This window comes from Sebastes umbrosus, chromosome 23 (genome assembly GCF_015220745.1).
Source record: "Sebastes umbrosus isolate fSebUmb1 chromosome 23, fSebUmb1.pri, whole genome shotgun sequence".
Lineage (NCBI taxonomy): Eukaryota > Metazoa > Chordata > Actinopteri > Perciformes > Sebastidae > Sebastes > Sebastes umbrosus.
Genome location: NC_051291.1, coordinates 15547619 through 15565463, shown reverse-complemented (window position 1 = coordinate 15565463; position 17845 = coordinate 15547619). Strand labels below are relative to the sequence as shown.

Below are 17845 nucleotides of genomic sequence, written 5' to 3'. Positions count from 1 at the left end.
GAAACTGGTACTGATGAAACTCTCTGAGCAGCACACAAAATATCAGCTATTCTAATGATGACATTTAATCGTTCAAAATAATATTTTCGGCAGGGTAATCCCTCCTTTAGCGGCCGTTGCAGGGATATGGAAAACACTGCGTAATTACCAACTAATGGAGCAGAGGAAGAACCTATAATCATCCTCTACTCCTACAGTAATACAGTAATAGCTGGTGTCAGAACGGTCTGGTGGTTTAGAGGGATATTCCTGAATATAGGACTGAGGCCACGGGTTAAATCAACAGCCATGTCTTATATTGAGCAAGGTATTGAACAGGGACTTATTCAATCACAGGGATTTGGTGTTCGGTTAATGCCTGAAGTGTAAATGTGAAATTTGAATGTCAAATCAGGAACGCAACCTTTTTAATTTAAATTTTTAAACTGGTCACTTCAGGAGATACAGCAGGGGTCATTATTTGGAGAAGGTATAGTATTATTCCTCAGTAACTGAACAACCAGCTCGTTTTGTTTGTATTCCACAAGCACTGTTCAATATAACAGCCATAACCATAAATATATCAGACATTTCTCATTAGTGCCGGTGTAGAGCTACAATTAACTTGTTTTATAGTGGGCATTAAAAAATAAAAACAACTATAAATCTAACATGGAAAAAAACTAAAGCAATAATGGTCTAATCACAGGCTTTAATTCCCAAACAATGCACAGTGGTACCTCACATTCATGATTCATGATTTTGTTTTTCAGATGGTGGCATGCATTAAATTGAAAGCAAAAAGTTGTAAATAGCTGATAACTTAGCCAGGAGTCAGCTTATATAGTTTATGGAGTTTATGTCAGTGTCACAGTTCTTTACATTTAGTGAAATGTCCACAGGTTGAAGATCTGTACTTGTTAATGACCTACTGGAGTGCAACGTATCCTCATACAACAGTTTGTATGATATCTTTTCAAAATACACTACCATCTTCACAGGAAACTACTTGGTTAGGTTGAGGAAAAGATCAAATTGGTTAAGTTTAGGCAACAAAACTACTTAGTTAGGTTTAGGAAAAGATCGACTTGGTTAAGTTTAGGCAACAAAACTACTTAGTTAGGTTTAGGAAAAGATTGACTTAGTTAGGTTTAGGAAAAGATCGACGTGGTTAGGTTTAGGAAAAGATCGACTTGGTTGGGTTTAGGAAAAGATCGCCTTGGTTAGGTTTAGAAAAAGATCGACTTGGTTAGGTTTAGAAAAAGATCGACTTAGTTGGGTTTAGGAAAAGATCGACTTGGTTAGGTTTAGGAAAAGATGGACTTGGTTGGGTTTAGGCAACAAAACTACTTAGTTAGGTTTAAGCAAAAGAACGACTTAATTAGGTTTAGGCAACAAAACTACTTAGTATGGTTTAGGGTTAGGGTTAGGTTAAATGATTGTGGTTCGGGTTGAAATGAAACCGGAAGTGGCGTAACTTAAGTACGGAAGTTACGTGACAAATAAATCAATGTCGACTTCTGGTTTCACATGGGATTACGAAAAAACACCGGTCTCCTTGGAGAAAGTCTTGTGTTTTTAGATCCAACCAATCCATCCCGACCTCTTCCCTACGCAGCGTTTGTCGATCTTTATACTTCCTGGTTCATGATTACATACAATTTGATTTTTTTGTGGGTTATATAGGAATTACAGTGCATTACTTTTCGTAGCTATAGCTATGAACGGTGTATGAGAACAGCCTGTGGAGAGAGACCCAAATATTTGCAAGAACCGTTACAGAGGAGAACACTTGCATCAGCCTGTATGTACTGACCTGTGCTGCGATGGCCCAGAATTTGGACTCCATCAAATCCAGACTCATCTGGACACCGATGGCTGCAGAAAGACAGAGAGAGAGAGAGAGAGAGAGAGAGAGAGAGAGAGAGAGAGAAAGGTGAATTAAGTACAGTAAAATAAACCTGTACACAAAAATGAATAGAGTTAAATGGATAAGTTGGAAGAGAAGATAGAGTGGAGGATGTGGCAGATGTAGTGTACACATACAGTATACAGTATATGGATAGAGGAAGGGAAACACCTCTGCTATACAGATGTTCCACAACTGAGAAAAGCGCCTCTCTCTAAAGGCAAACGTCCACTGCAAACATTATTAGCACACGCTGATAGTGTCATGGCAACGACATGGAGGCATGAAGGAAACAATGTACACCACCTGTGGCTATACACAGCATGATCTCTCCAGTAATATCATCTGTCTTTTGTTATTGCACTCTCTACTTTTATATCCATTCTCTGATCTTGGGATTGCAGAGTTTGTAAGATGCACAGCTGCTAGATTTCCATCACCTCTCTTGGTTATATTATATGTGTTAATTCAAATTTGATGTGAGTTTCTATATCTATCGTGGCATTTTTATAGCATGTTCTGTCAGAAAAGAGATTGGGAAGGTAATATTATGCAAAGGCACCCATGTCACACACATCTAATGCAACCAGTAAACAGCGAAAGCAGCGTTAACTTTGACAGCCCTATTGTATATATTATACGTGTAACTCAAATTTCATGTGAGTTTCTGTATCTATCGTGTTATTTTTTATCGCATTTTCGGTCAGAAAATAACTTTTAATGCATAAATATAACATTATGCAAAGGCATCCATGTCATACACATCTCCTGTAACCAGTATAGACTGTAAAAGCATTAACCAACTCCTTTTTCTTTCCTTTTTTGGCAAGATTTCTAATTTGACAACATTCAACTAACTGCTTTTTTGCAGTTTTCAACCAAATCACACAGTCTTTATCAGCAGATGGAGTTTGTACATGTGATACAGTTGAAAACTCTTAATAAAGCTAATAAGTGGACCTTTAGTTTTACGTGTTTTTTTTGGTCAAACTTCTATTTCCAAGGTCAAGGATATACTTTGCATCGTGATACAGTTGGAAAAAGTAGGATTCCTAATGCTACAATCCCTTCTCTCTGATATGAAGATAAAATTAAATTAAATTGTGTGATCAGTTTTGATATTGTAGTAGTAATATTACTAGTAGGAGAGACATATATAGTATTAGTAACAGCACTGGAGGTCGTAGACAGCACTGCTGTGATAATATGTTCACTTTAAGTAGTGATTCCTTTAGAAGTAATGGTTGTAGCAGCAATAGTAGAATGTAAATGGGGGAGGAAACTTTAATTCCAGCAGTTTAGAAGAAAGAACATTAATGAGCCGGTTAATGTCCCAGAGAGAGAGAGAGACGATATCTCTCTCTCTCTCTCAGCTCTCAGGCTGGAGGAGTAGAAGAGGACCTGCTGTACAGATCAGCTCTGCCTTCAGAACTCAACTTATGAAAATCCTTTTACAGTAACTGGCCTTCTGAGCTTCAGTACCGCTGTGTGAACTGACTATTCTCAGACAGTGTGTGTGTGTGTGTGTGTGCGTTTCCAACCTCTTTCTACAACACAGCACTCTCAGTCACAACACATTAAGCCAAGAATTAGTGTGCGTTAGTACATGTTTCACACGCGCACATAAACACACACGGCGGCCGGGTGATTGCTTGTGTCAGCTTAGGGCTGGATGTCCATCAGCATTTTAGTCGGCGTGGTAATGCAAAAAAGGAAGTGTAATTGCATAAGTTTCTCAGTGCGCACACACTGTATACACACACACGACAAAATATGCACACACTGCGAGGGAAGATATGACACTTCATATTAGCATCAAAGATTCAGCGTTTTTTTTTTTTTTCCCAGCGTGCTTTTTACAGCCACGCAGGGAAAGCCTCCGCGGTTCTCACAATACACAGAGCACATATAAAACACAACCAACTCCCCTCACACAACGCACGTATAGGTACACACTCTGTACAGCATGCACTAACACCCAGCCACACACATGCACATCAGCATGTACTGTAATGACGACACCGAGCAGAATAATTACTGTAATGGCGTCAGGTGGCTTCATTATGAGGGAGATTAGTTTACGGGTTGATCATTTTTAGGGTCTGGTTGCAGGGCGGAAGAAGAAGAGAAAGAGGACGGGACAGAGTAAAGGCCTGTACACCCTGGAGGCGTGACACTAAATGCATTTATTGTCAGACATCAGCCATACGTTAAAGGACCATACCAGCAGTCTTTTAAGTCCTACTCCATTCTCATTACCCCATTTTTCTCCCAATATCGATTTTGATATGTTAAAACTCAAGTATCTCTCGATACCGAGTATCAATTCAAATCCCAGTGCTCTCTTTTCCCCAAATTTAACAACTGTATACCTCACTGTGTGCAACTCAATGGAATCATACTCATATAAGGAAGCATGAATCTTGGAATTGCTGTGACACTAAAAAAATTGGTTGGCACCCCGACATGACTGAATGAACAAATTTAATATTGGAAACGGCAAACTGTATTTCATTGACAAAGAAGCAATATTTAAAGTGGATTGCGTCATGACCAATCCTGTCTCCCACAAAATGACATTCCCATAAAGCTAAAGTGCATTCTCAATTACGTTCTGGGGAGTTCTTTCCCGGATTACGATCGCTGTTTTAAACAGATTAAACACGTAGTTAACGTTGTAAATTGAAACAAAACAAAACAAAAAATGCAACAACACTACTTAGTTAGGATCAGGCAACAAAACTCCTGGGTTAGGTTTGTTAAAAAAACATTATGGTTTGGCTTAAAATGATGACGTTTCACACGGGACACAAACAGCGGTCTCCTGGGGGTAAGTGCGGTGTTTGTTCGCCCTTTGCACCGCACGTTGCTTGTTGTACTATGACACTCGTTGCGGCCGTCTGCGGACTTACAAATGTATTTGTGATACGTCAAAGAGAAATGGAATCTGCGACATAATACGATTAGTTGTATGGGAATGTCATTTTTTGGAGACAGGGCTGGTCATGACCGATACTAATCCAGATCGTTGCATTACTAATCACAGCTATCACTTTGCAAACCATAAGAGCCGTAGCTAGGATTTTATTTCCCTAGGAAAACCCCAACCACCTATGAAATGTTTAGCTTGCCGTCAACCAAAAGCAATTTTAAAAACAGAATTTTCAAACAGAGCGTTTCAGACAGAGGGTGATAGAGGTGCTGCAGCAAAGCCGGTATGAGAAAAATAAAGCATTTTTTGATCATTAAACAGCATGGAAACATGTTCAAGTAGAAACCCCAAAACACAACTATGCACCTGAAAATAAGTATAATAGGTGATCCTTGAAATTACATTATTGTTGTTAGGTAATGAAAATTAAAGAAAAGAACAAAACAATGGCTGCCTGGAGCAGAAGAAAAATACAAAAGAAATATAAAACTGTATCCTTTGAAAATTGTAGCTAAAATTATATCCACTGGTATGGTAAATGGTCAGGGGTATTTCATCTAAGTCCATAGGCTGAAAAGTTCACAACACAGCTCACTCAATTATGCTTGTAAAATGCTATTAGGTGATGAATAATGGATCGCCGAGAGTAAGAATAAACCTTGAGCTGTACGTACTCGTGGGGATCAGTCTGGATATTATAAGGAAAAAGGCTCTGACATGTTCCGCCTGAGGGTGTGTCTTTTTTAGTTTGTGAGCGTCTGTATGCGTATTTGCTTTGTGTTTGTGCGTGTGTCATGGATTCTGTCCAACCTCTTGAAAATCAGTCGTCATTCTGAATCGTGGCAGTAATCAGCCTGTAATCAGTCATGTACACAGAAAAGTTTGTTTAGCTGATTGGGGGAAGCTGTTTATCTGTTCATACGGCTCATAATGGCTCCAGGACGGCTGTTCGGAAATGTCAGAAAAGTGTTAAAATCGACTTACTATATAAACGGGTATGGACAACCGTGTGTATTTAAACACCCTCTTCCACACATCTCCTCTTCCTCGATAATGCTAGTGACCTTGAGGTTGTGTCTCTCCACCATAATCTCAGATAAAGTGTTGGAAGGCCATTATGGAGGGCAGCAGTAATCTGCCTTCTCTCCCTCTCTGAGTTGGAGGCTGATAGGCCAAATCTAATTAAAACCATCACACTGATCCCTCCGTGTGTGTGTGTGTGCTGTAATAGATGTTTTTTTCCCATAATGCAGCAAGCACTTCTCAATATTTGTTCAGTTTGCATACAAGCATGTACACAAGATGCATGACCTTGAATGCATACAATTGAGAGTGTGTGCACTCATGGGCTTGAATGTGTGTGTGTGTGTGTGTGTGTGTGTGTGTGTGTGTGTGCCTCACAGTCTGAGTTGCAATTAGCGTGAGCTGCCAATCACAGTGGAGTGCGCCTTCAACAGGAAATGAATTAATGAGGAAATAAATAAAAAAGATTTGAAGCAACCTAGAGCCGGCGTTAATTGGTTATTACACTAACGAGATCGAGGGATGAGAGACGGAGGGACGCGAAACTGTGAACAATGGGAGGAAGGTATGTGTGAGGAAGGAAACGGGGGAGCAAAGGTAAACAGCACCAAAGACTCAAAGTCTTACTGCATTGTAGTCTCAGGAATTAAAATCATTATACATGTAGCGTTTGATACGTTTTTAATGAGCGCTGTGTGATTTGAATGCAGGTCAAGTATATTACAAATAAACACAGATAAAAATGTGCCCTTGAGGCCTTGAAAATAATGTTGTAAATGAAGTGTAACCTGGTATATTCTGAATAAATGATGCCTTTGCAACCCTGTCTCCTAAAAAATGCTGTTTATATACGATTCATTTGCCACTGTATATATAAGAAGTGAACGTAGTCACTGTGATGTCACCTATTGGATTGTGGACTGCCGTTTTGAAGCCTCAAGTTCGTCATTTTGGCTGTCACCGTCTTGGTTTTAGGCCGTCGCCATCTCGTTTTTTTGCAACCAGAGGTGACACGATGGGGTGGAGCTGAGTACAACCGAACACTGAATATGACATTTTTAGGTGACCAAAATAAACTCATGTTTACAATGTTTACTGAGGTAATAAATCAAGTGAGAAGTAGGGTCATTTTCTCATAGACTTCTATACAATCAGACTTCTCTTTTGCAACCAGAGGAGTCGCCCCCTGCTGGCTATTAGAAAGAATGCAAGTTTAAGGCACTTCAGCATTGGCTTCACTTTTCAGACCCGGAGGTTACCCACTGGTTACATTACATTACATACATTTAGAAAGACAGTTAACGCTGCCTGTCTTGTGCTTTGTACGCCCACTGTCGACCTCAACCGCTCTCTTGACTCATGACTTTTCTACAAGAATGTAGCACTCGGGGCCCGAGAAAAAGTTACCAGTGTGAACATAATACATGCAGCTATTAAACATGATTTTTCTTTTTAGGAACCGGTGCTGCATAGTCCTGCCACTAAAGCTTACTATAATTGAACAGAGAGACAGGAAGAGACAGGGAAAGGTGACCAGCTTACTGGCCTTTTGCTAAATGAGGCAGCGAGAGTGTCAAGTGTCTGACAGACTGTGAAGAAAGAGAGGAAGAGAGATAAGGATGGTGGGAAAAGGAGGAGAGAGGGAAGGCAATATCTATCTATCTATCTATCTATCTATCTATCTATTTATCTATCTATCTATCTATCTATCAATCTATCTATCTATCATTTTCAAGTTGTATATTTGGTTGAAACAGAGTATGGTGACTGTGCAGCTCTATAAATGGCCATCCTGCGTGTGTTCACACATTTTTGACATCGTTTAGCGTGTCTGGCTGTGTGTGCGTGTGCGTGTGCGTGTGCGTGTGCGTGTGCGTGTGCGTGTGCGTGTGCGTGTGTGTGTGTGTGTGTTGTGCCGAGGTGGCACAGGAGGTCAGCTTGTGCTAAATGACCAGAGAGCAGAGTCGGTGTTGATGGTTCCCTTAGCAAGACCCTGGAGTCGAGGCTAAATATATTGTAACACACACACATACCCGCAAACGGAGTCAATAAATTAAACTGGCACAATGGCTAAGTCTCTGGGCACGGAGGGGACACTGAAAATAAGGCCGCTAGTGACGAGGTCATTTCATTCTTTTCTGTTTCTCTTTCACACACGTATATACACACACGCACACACACGCACGCACACTGGGTAGCAGCATGCTTTAGTAACGGATGTGTGAAGCAGATATAATAACCACTAAAGGGAAAAAGAGGGCAAAGGAAGTAAGAGAGACAAGAAGAGAGTCCAAGACCAAAGGAGTGAAGGATACATACACACACACACACACACACACACACACACACACACACACACAGACAGAAAGGCCGTCAGTAGAGCACAGCGATTGTAATCAAAGGAAGAGATTGTAATCAAAGGAAGAGATTAATTGATGTAATGGAGTCAGGTGGCCCAGGTGGAGAGAGACTGATGGAGGGATGAGGTGGGACACGAGGGAGGACGGGAAAAGGATAAGACAAAAGGCAGAGGGGATGAAAGAGGATGAATTGATTTTTAATAATGTTATGAGTTGGAAACCCTTTTTCGTTTCAACCAAGCGTGGCTATCAATAATAGAGCGAGCCAGATCAAATGGTTGTGTGTGAGCGTGCTTGAGAGTATGTGTGTGTTTCTCGTTCTTGCGTTAGAGAGGTGGGAGGTGTGGAGAGGAAAACAAAGAGTTAGGGGTGAATGTGTGTTTTAGATTGTGTGAGAACTGGCTCTTAATTTAAAATTCACACCTCCTTTTTTTTAGAAGATAATTATGGTTTATTAAAGTTTTTTATTCTTTTTTTGTAGTTTTGGCCATCGTTCCTGTTGGTAATAATAACATTACGACTGCCCTTGTTATCTCTCTCACTGGACAAAAAAAAACACCGACACCCACTAACATCTGGCTGACAGTCGACATTCATTCCCGGCACCTAATTCCCCAGATCTTTTTTTATGATTAAGTTCAGTCGCACTAGTTTTAACAACTTCAAAAGCAATCGTGCTTTTTATAAATTGAATATATTATTACTCTGTTAAAATGTTGGTGAAGAGCACATTGTGACTTGACTCGAAACGCAAGTTTAGGACTTGAGGCTTGACTTTGAATATGTCAGTCTTGACTTGGGACTTGCCTTTCTTGACTTGAGACTTGACTTGTGACTTTAGTGCAAAGAATTGAGACTTACTTGTGACTTTCAAAACAATGGGAACCGGCCACCACGTCCGTAACGTTGAACATGACACACCAGAATAAAAACAGAAAGGCATATTCGTCTACTGACAATGGGAAAGGAGTCTATTGCCTATTTTTTAGTGGTTTCACGTGTTTAAAAAAAAAAACAGCATATACACAGTAATTATGGTGAAAAAAGGGTATATGAGAAGGTTTAAGTCTGTTTTACCTCTGACCACCACCAGCATCACTGATGACACCCTGCAGTGATGTCACATTGTACTGACACACTCTGGAGTACACTCAACAAATACAAGATTGTTCATGGGGTATTAAGTGACTCTTTCATTTTCTAATTGGTACAGACACTGTCGTACATAATCTGGCCATAGATGATTTTCTAACTGCTAATTGTGATCATCAATGCGAACCAAAAAACTCTTTTGTGGTTACATGCTGTGTGATTACGTAACAAAGGACATATTGTACAGTGAGGTTACTGAAGCGAAGTTATTCAAACCTCATCCTCGAAACACAATGTCTTTGCATTGCATTCTGGACCATTGAATCCTCTGAGGCTCTTCGTGTTTAACTCATAAACGTTTGCACAAAATGATCTCGAGGGAAGCATTTTCTTAGCTGTGTAAGCATTTAAAACTCTCCACTTGTGTGTGGGCTTGATATTAGCGAGAGTAACTGATTCACAAAATCTGTATTTGAAGGTATTTTGTTCCTAGTTTGAGGTCTTAAAAGTGTGTGTTTTCTATTTGAAGTGATTGTGGACAACGAGATTACTGTTTATCTGAACAAATGTCAAAGACTTCTCATGTCTCTCTTCATTCTCTTTTCTCTCGTTTATTCTTTCTGGTACACCCACAAACACACACATCAACACCGACAAAGACACAGTCAAACAAACATGCACAGAGATTACAGCTTTCTCACTTAGAAATGTCATTTGTGTTCTCTTGTCTCCCTCACAAACACACAAAGCACATAATTATAGTTTTTATCGACAAATGCCAAACATTCATCAGGAAGATGGAATAGAGCGAGAGGTAGTTCAGTTTTTTTCTCATTTCTATCACGTCTTTATTCTCTCTCTTTCTTCATATCCTCTTTAATATGTGACCGTTTGACCCTGTGAAAACTGAATCTCTCCCCTCGTTCTAATCTTAACCATCAATGTTTCCAAAGGTCTCGACATCTGTCATCAATACGCCTCACATTGTAATCTGCATCTTGCATGTCCTTTGCTGTCCTGTATTATTAATTGATATGTAAGGTTTAGGTTTAGTCCATTTGCACAACATATTGCTGTTAACAACAGCGGAGAGAAGAGACAGAAAAACAACTTAAAGATGACAAACACCACTAAAGCTCACTACTGAGAAGAGCGCTGCATGAATAAGAAATGCAGACACAGCAATAATGGCAAGGGCAAAAAGGGATTTTTTGATTTAAAGGATATAATACAGTAAGAATATAATTATATTTCTATGATGTGCTGTTGACGAATGATTATTGCGGGAACACATTCAGTCCTTGAAATTGGTTTTGGCTAATCAGGAGACTTATAGTATTTGTCAAATAAAAAAAAAATGTCTTTGCCAGTCTTAGTCCAAAGTGTTCCAACTGTGATTGGTAAATAATAAACATTTCACTCTTTCGATTTTTTAATTAACCGTGCATGGGTCCAGAATGGAAAATGCATGCAGAGTGGCAAAACATTGATCTCAATGAAGTAAACTGTCAGTAATGCTGGACTGCTTAGTGCGGGCTGTTCTAATACACCGTTCGTAGCTATACAGAAGAAAAGTAATGCGCTATAATTCGTATATATCCCCGGAAATCAACTTGTATGTAATCCACGTATCGTGATCAAGAAATATGAAGAGCGACAAACGACGTGTAGGGAGGAGGTCGGGGTGGATGGGTTGGGTCTAAAAACACCGGACTTTCTCCAAGGAGACCGGTGTTCGTACCCTGTGTGAAACCAGAAGTCAACGTTGATTTATTTGTCACGTAACTTCTGTACTTAAGTTACGCCACTTCCGGAGTTATTTTAATCCAAACCACAACCTTTTCCTAAACCTAACCAAGTCGATCTTTTCCTAAACCTAACTAAGTAGTTTTGTTGCCTAAACCTCACAAAGATGTTTCCGGTGAAGACAGAAGTTTATTTTGAAAAGAGTGTATGCATGTACGTAACTAGCGGAAATTGACATGTGTTGCAGGACATTTGTATGAAAACACACGCAAAATGAGGAATAACTTTTCGTAAGATACGATACAAACTCTTGTATGAGGATATGTCGCATAGATACATAGTGTAAACAAGACTTTTTAGCAATTATATTTTGATTCAATACATTGCAAAACATGCTTCTCACTTTTAATTATTTTATTTTTAAACAAGGAAATTGTGACTGGCTATTGTCACTATTTGCTGACAGGCAATTACTGAGCAAAAATGTTTAAATAAATAGATACAGTAAGGCGATAAAAGTTCTTGTTCTCATACTGAAGAACTGCCCTCTCTACACCTCTTCTTGTTATGTTGGCAAAGGATATTTCTACAGTTATAAGTCACTCTGGATAAGGGCATCCTTTATCTGACTCATATCTCCCATCCCACAGACCCTGACAAAAATGAAACTCACTCCACGAACACAGAGCCGAGTAACCTTTCAACTCAAACACCAAAAATTGTTGTTTGTGTTTCTCAAAAGCAGCAGTGCTACGTTATAAAAAAAAAACAGCCTGAGGAGATCCCGTGACTTTCTGATGGGGAGTGCTCAATAAACTGATGTTGCCAGGCAACAAACACTCATCCAGCCAATAAAAGGAGTTATGGCAAATTCTGATCGACCATTCAGAGAGGAAAAAGAAAAGTTCAGCAACAGTTGATTATAACGATGTTTGAATAGAAATCCTTGACGTCTGAACACGCACACATGCCCGTATACACACCGACTTCCACACATGCAAAGTCAATTGATGCACCGGCACATACAGGAAAACATAGAAATGTGCACTCAGAGAACCATTTAAAGACTCAACTGTATGCACATACACAAAGAAACACTCTCAGGAAAGTACACACACACATACTCAAACACAAAGACCCAAAAGGATGCACAAGTTAGGACATCCTACTGACTATTACACCAGGTGAACACTTAAACTTGACCTCTGACCTTACACTAAAGTTGTTTGTGTGACAACCTCAAGAGAGAGGCACAAGTATACAGACACACACACACACCTCTGTGCTGAAAGCTCGCTAACCTCAGAGGAGTCGCCAGAGGCTGCACTGACATCACGTTACCAAAGCAACAGGCAGAGGCCCGGGATTGGACGATAGGATGATGACTCAACCTCCCTCCCTCGTCCTCCTCCTCTCTCTCTCTCCCTCTAGAAGTGTCTCTCACTTTCTCATGCGCAACTTTTTGAACGTCAACGATGCAGACAGAAGGGGCACGCACGGGCAGAGCCGCATGATATTTTTCAATTAAAAGAAAGGAAACGGTGGCACGTGTCGGCCAACTAGTTTTGAAATACACACACAGGAATCACACAAACTGAATGAGGCTGCACATTTCTGCTAAATAATCTAACAAGCAGGTAACATGTGGAGCAAGCAAACACTAAACTATAAAAAAAAGAAGAGAAATGAAGTGATCAAGCTGTGTTAATGTTCTTTTTTTTATTATTATTGGGAAAGCTACTGACACAGCTAAAAAAAGGTAGGGAGAGGACTCTGTCGGACTCGTTTAGCTGTCTCGAAGGTGACAGAACAGAAGTGACAGGGTGTTAAATGAGTAGCCTGTTTCTTTAAAATGGAAATAAATGCTGTTGACATTGGGTGTATGTATGTGTGGACCTTCTAAGTCAGCAGAGCCTACCTTAAGCTAACCTAGTTTCACAGCCTTCTTGAGCAGGCCTGTTGGAGGCACGCTCACTAAATCATTCATAGTGGAGAGACAGGGAGAAACATGTTCCTGTGTGTGTGTGTGACTGCAAACTGCTATGCCCTTTTCCTCTTTTCTGAATGTTTACATGGTAGTTTGTGCTCATAACGGAGGCTGTTTCGTCACACGTCAAAAAACGAAATTAAAGTGGTGACATTTTGAGGCACTAATATGGTGTGAAATTCAATTACCTACTCAATCTTTTATAATGTGAAAGGAGATCAACATGGTGCTGTGTGTGTGTCTTTTTGTGTAGGATCACCCTTTTTTCATTACTGCACTTATCCAATTTTATTATGGCAGAACCAGTGGGGCTACCTTTGAGTCTGAGAAGTGAAGCCAATGCAGAAGTGGCTTAAACTTGCTTTCTTTTTTAATAGCCAGCAGGGGGCGACTCCTCTGGTTGCAAAATTAAGTCTGATTGTATAGAAGTCTATGAGAAAATGAGCCTACTTCTCACTTGATTTATTACCTCAGTAAACATTGTAAACATGAGTTTATGGTCTTAATCCCTAGTTTCAAGTCTTCTTCAATACAGCATGATGTTCATTTAGTAAATTACGGTCCCATTTAGAGTCAAATAGACCATAAAGCAGGGTGTGCTTTAGGGCGTGGCTACCTTGTGATTGACATGCCGCTACTACGGCGTTGTCCGGTCTGGGAGTTGTCCGTGTTTTCGTCTTACAACTTCAACCCTTTCACAGTGTTTTGTCAGTTCATGATTCTAACATTTTGGTCGCCTAAAAATGTAATATTCAGTGTTTGTACTTAGCTCCACCCTCTCGAGTCACTTCTGGTTGCAAAAATACAAGCTCGAGACGGGCACAAACCAAGATGGCAACGGCCAAAATTCCAAACTTGAGGCTTCAAAACGGCAGTACACAAACCAATGTCAAGGTGACTACGTCCACTTGTTACATACAATCTATGGGCAGAACTTAGTTATCGGAATTTTAATGGGTTAGTTCAACATTTTGTGTTTGAATGTCTTCGCAATACTTCTGTGCAGCATCTCCAGCTACGATGCAAGTCGTCAAATACATGTTTTGGTTATGATTTTTCACAGGCACTAAATGTGAACTTCTGCGTTGTATTTGCAGGGCTGTTGTTCTGCAATAAATAGTTCCGACACGTACTGTAACCAAAATCTGTAATTTTGACATTTCTGTTTGTGTAACAGGTTAAACAAACAAGTGTTGTTAATCTTGTTAAACCTGCATTAATTGATTTTTTTTGGCCATTAGAGGGCAGCGAAACAAGCTGTAAACATAACCCATATTATCAACTCATTAAGTTGATATTTTGTAAAATGTTGAACTATTCCTTTAAGCTGAAAGGAAAGAAAAAAAACATTGAAACATAAAGAGAAAAGTGCATCTATCTCCACCTCCCCCGACTTCCCTCTCTCTAGTCTTCTGTTTCTGTCTCTCTAAAAGACAGATGATGCTCTCTCACCTCTCCCCTACTTATCTCTCAACTCTCTCCTTCACTCGATTCTTCTTTTGCTCTCTTGTTGCCTGTCTCTCTCCCTCTCTTCTACATTGTACTCCCTGTACTTCCCTGTTCTCTAGTCCTCTCTTTCTTTCACCAATTCTCTTCCCACTTGTTTCCCCTCCATCCCTCTCGTCTCCTGTCTGCCCAACGCCACTCTGTCTCTCCTCTAGGAAATCCCTCTCTACCATCTGTCTGGCTGTGATGAATTCAGAGCCTTTCAGAACAAATCAACTTGGCCAAATTAATGAGACTCTCAGAGGGGATAAACTTTGTGTGAGTGTGTGTGTGAGTGTGTGTGTGAGTGTGTGCACCTAAAACACTTCATAATCCGTCGACTGTACCACTTAATTTATCCTGCAGTGACAGATAGCGTGTTACGGGGAAATACAACGGACAAGGCTGGCTGCACACATTGACTTTCTTAAACTATTATAGGTCGGGACCCCAGATGGGCCCGTTTTTTGGTCGTGCTGTGTTTTTTTAATGAGGGGGAAACACTACATTCACTCTCAGCCACATTTTTAAAAAACTAGGATGTAAGGCAACTGCCAGACAATGATTTTGGAGTCTCAAATAACCATTTTGATGACCAAATTCATATATTTGTAGGTATCACAAGCCAAGCTCAGACTACAATATATAGAGAGGCGAAGTCCCTCCCCTTATGTTGGACCACCATGGAACCTTATTTCTGAAAAAGATAAGTACAGTAGTCAACAGCGAGAGACAAATATTTTTTTTGATCCCGTTTGAATTGCGCCATGAATCACACATATGATGTTTGTCAATTTAAAAGATAATTTGATTTTCAGTTTGATTTGATAGGAAAAGTAGAAAAAAATGGATTGTAAAAAAAGATGTATGACTAGTGCAGCATGAGGTCACCACTGACGATGCACCTTTTCCTGGAAAAGCATCACTTTTCCAGGAAGTTCAAGGGTCTATTTTATTGTATCTTTAAATCAATTCCATTGAATTCACTTGGAAAATACAGTACATGCTACCTTATCTACTTCAGGTAAATGATTTACCACGATAGATCAGAAAATATGTTCTGCAAGGTAAAAATACTGTTTTTGTGAAGGGAGTCTGGTCTGGTGACTTTGAAGAGAGCGATATAGCGGCTTCCCTGTCGGAAAGGGCTGTTTGACAGTGAGGTAAAGTGAAAATATTCTAAAAATAGTGGACACTTAAATTAATATACTTTTTTTTTTTTTGGTGGCTAAAATACGTTTTTCTGCTGCTCCCGTGAGACGGCCCTTTCCGACAGGGAACTGAAGCCGTTATATCACTCTCTTCAAAGCCACCAGACTCCATTCACAAAAATAATCATTTTACTTCGCAGAACGCGGGAGTATACATACAATCCCCCTTCAAAAAATCGAAACTAACCTTGTCAGATATTTCCTAACTTTGACTCAGTTAGTGGTAACGTTCACGTTATTTATAACCTTATTGATTAGCTTACTTTGGTAACCTACGTCACTGCTTTTTGCTAACGGCTGAGTGGGTGCTAAATTTCCATTTGGGAAAAAAAACAGAAAAGAATGCAGATGAACATGCCCTTTAAAGCCGAGGAAAAAACAGATATACAGTCTATTATAAATGAACAAAAAGGCAAAAGTAATGGGAATACAATAGGCCATTAAACAAAAGCCTTTCTGGAAAAAAAAAAATGTATTTCAAAGCATGAATTAAAACATGATTGATTTCTAATGGAGCAACCCTCATTGACCATATTGACCAATGCGCCATAAAACTGTCTGGTCAATATGAGCCTAACTCACGGATGATAGAAAACACTGATGTATGGGAACAATGACACCAATGACTCCTGGGATGGCACCGCGGACGTATGCAATCTATGCGTGTGTGTGTGTGTGTGTGTGTGTTGATGGATGGTGCCTTGAAGTCACTTGCTCCGCGCAGGAACTAGTGGTTGTAGCGTTAAACGTGCCCGGCCAGACCCGGCGTTAATACGAAGACTGGAGCCAATTCATCTTCACTGACACTCACCCAATAGCACAGTAAATTACAGAGCGGGTGGAGGGGGTTGGGGGTGTTAAAAAGATAGAGAGAGAACGAGAGAGATAGGGACGAGGGAGGAGACAGAAGTGGTAGAGGAGAGAGAAAGAGAGAGGGACGAGGGCCGTTGCAGAAAGGGGAGAGGCGATACACATCCATATAGTTCACTAAGCAACTTATAATGAATGCAACAGTGGGTTTAAATTCATATATCATCAATATTAGAGGCAACGAACGAGGAGTGCAGGGATTTAATCATGCCACCTGGATAATAAATAAACCAATATTCCTGTAGCTGCATGTGGAATGAATAAATCTGATAGAGAAATGCAGGGTGAGACTACAATAGCCAGGCAGAAAGGTTAAAAAATACACTTTCTTGCTCCAAACCACTGCCAGTAATCATTTTTCATAACACGTATTTCCTGCATCATTGATGGAACAGAACGGGCCATAAAAGTCGCCTTGGCAGGAGGTGCTGGCATTAACAATGGATCCCTACGCCAGAAGGCCTCGATGCCAGACAGTAAACAGCCCGAAAAAGTGGACACATCCCTTGGAGGACCGAATAAATCAAGCTCACCTCGCGTTCTTATCTGGTGTTAAAAACCTCTTCCCTCTCAATCAGTGGCCGAAGTCTCGAAGGAGCTGCCTAAGGAGCTCGGACCGGTCAGTCTTTACACTGTTGTTTATAGAATTCAACTAACTTTTACAAACTCAGCCAATGAGCGCATTATTTCCAGCATCTTGTGCTATTTACGTGAGTATTTTCTGGTTATAGCAACACTAGAATAGCACTGTAATTCCACATTTATCTTTTTACTAAATGCTTAAAGCTCTCTGCGCATGATCAGAGGTAATAGCAGTAGAGGCCAAGATTGTTAGTGATTTATGTGATGAACACAAAAAGTCAGAAGCAAATGAACCTGCTGATCAAGACAGGCTTTGGGTGCAAGATGAATGTCCTTTTCATCCATCACGGATTGCTTTCAGGTTAGGTGCCAGACAGCTGTCATTTCATCTGTTGCACACTGAAAGGTCATCGAAAAATCAAAGTCAAAGTTGAAGCAGATCGAATTTTGAGTGGTCTGCCGTCTCCACTCTCTCCACGGGGGAAGCAACGGCACAATCTGATGCAAATAAATTCTCCTGCTGATCATGCATAGTGAGCCTATATAAAGATGGTGCACAAAAGTGAGAGAGTGTGTTCTCTAATTAGTCTGAGATTTGAGATTTAATTTAACCTTTATTTAAAGGAACAGTGTGTAACATTTAGGGGGATCTGTTGACAGAAATGGAAT

General features: G+C 40.2%; 1 protein-coding gene across 1 annotated transcript in view; it reads right to left on the bottom strand.

Annotated features, from left to right (window-relative positions):
* The window catches only part of cacna2d4a (calcium channel, voltage-dependent, alpha 2/delta subunit 4a), a 103980-nt gene that overhangs the window by 16920 nt on the left and 69215 nt on the right, over positions 1 to 17845 (bottom strand). Inside the window, exon 28 of the mRNA XM_037760790.1 lies at positions 1796 to 1857. Coding sequence (XP_037616718.1) covers positions 1796 to 1857 — 62 coding nt within the window. The remainder of the gene's footprint in view (positions 1 to 1795; positions 1858 to 17845) is intronic.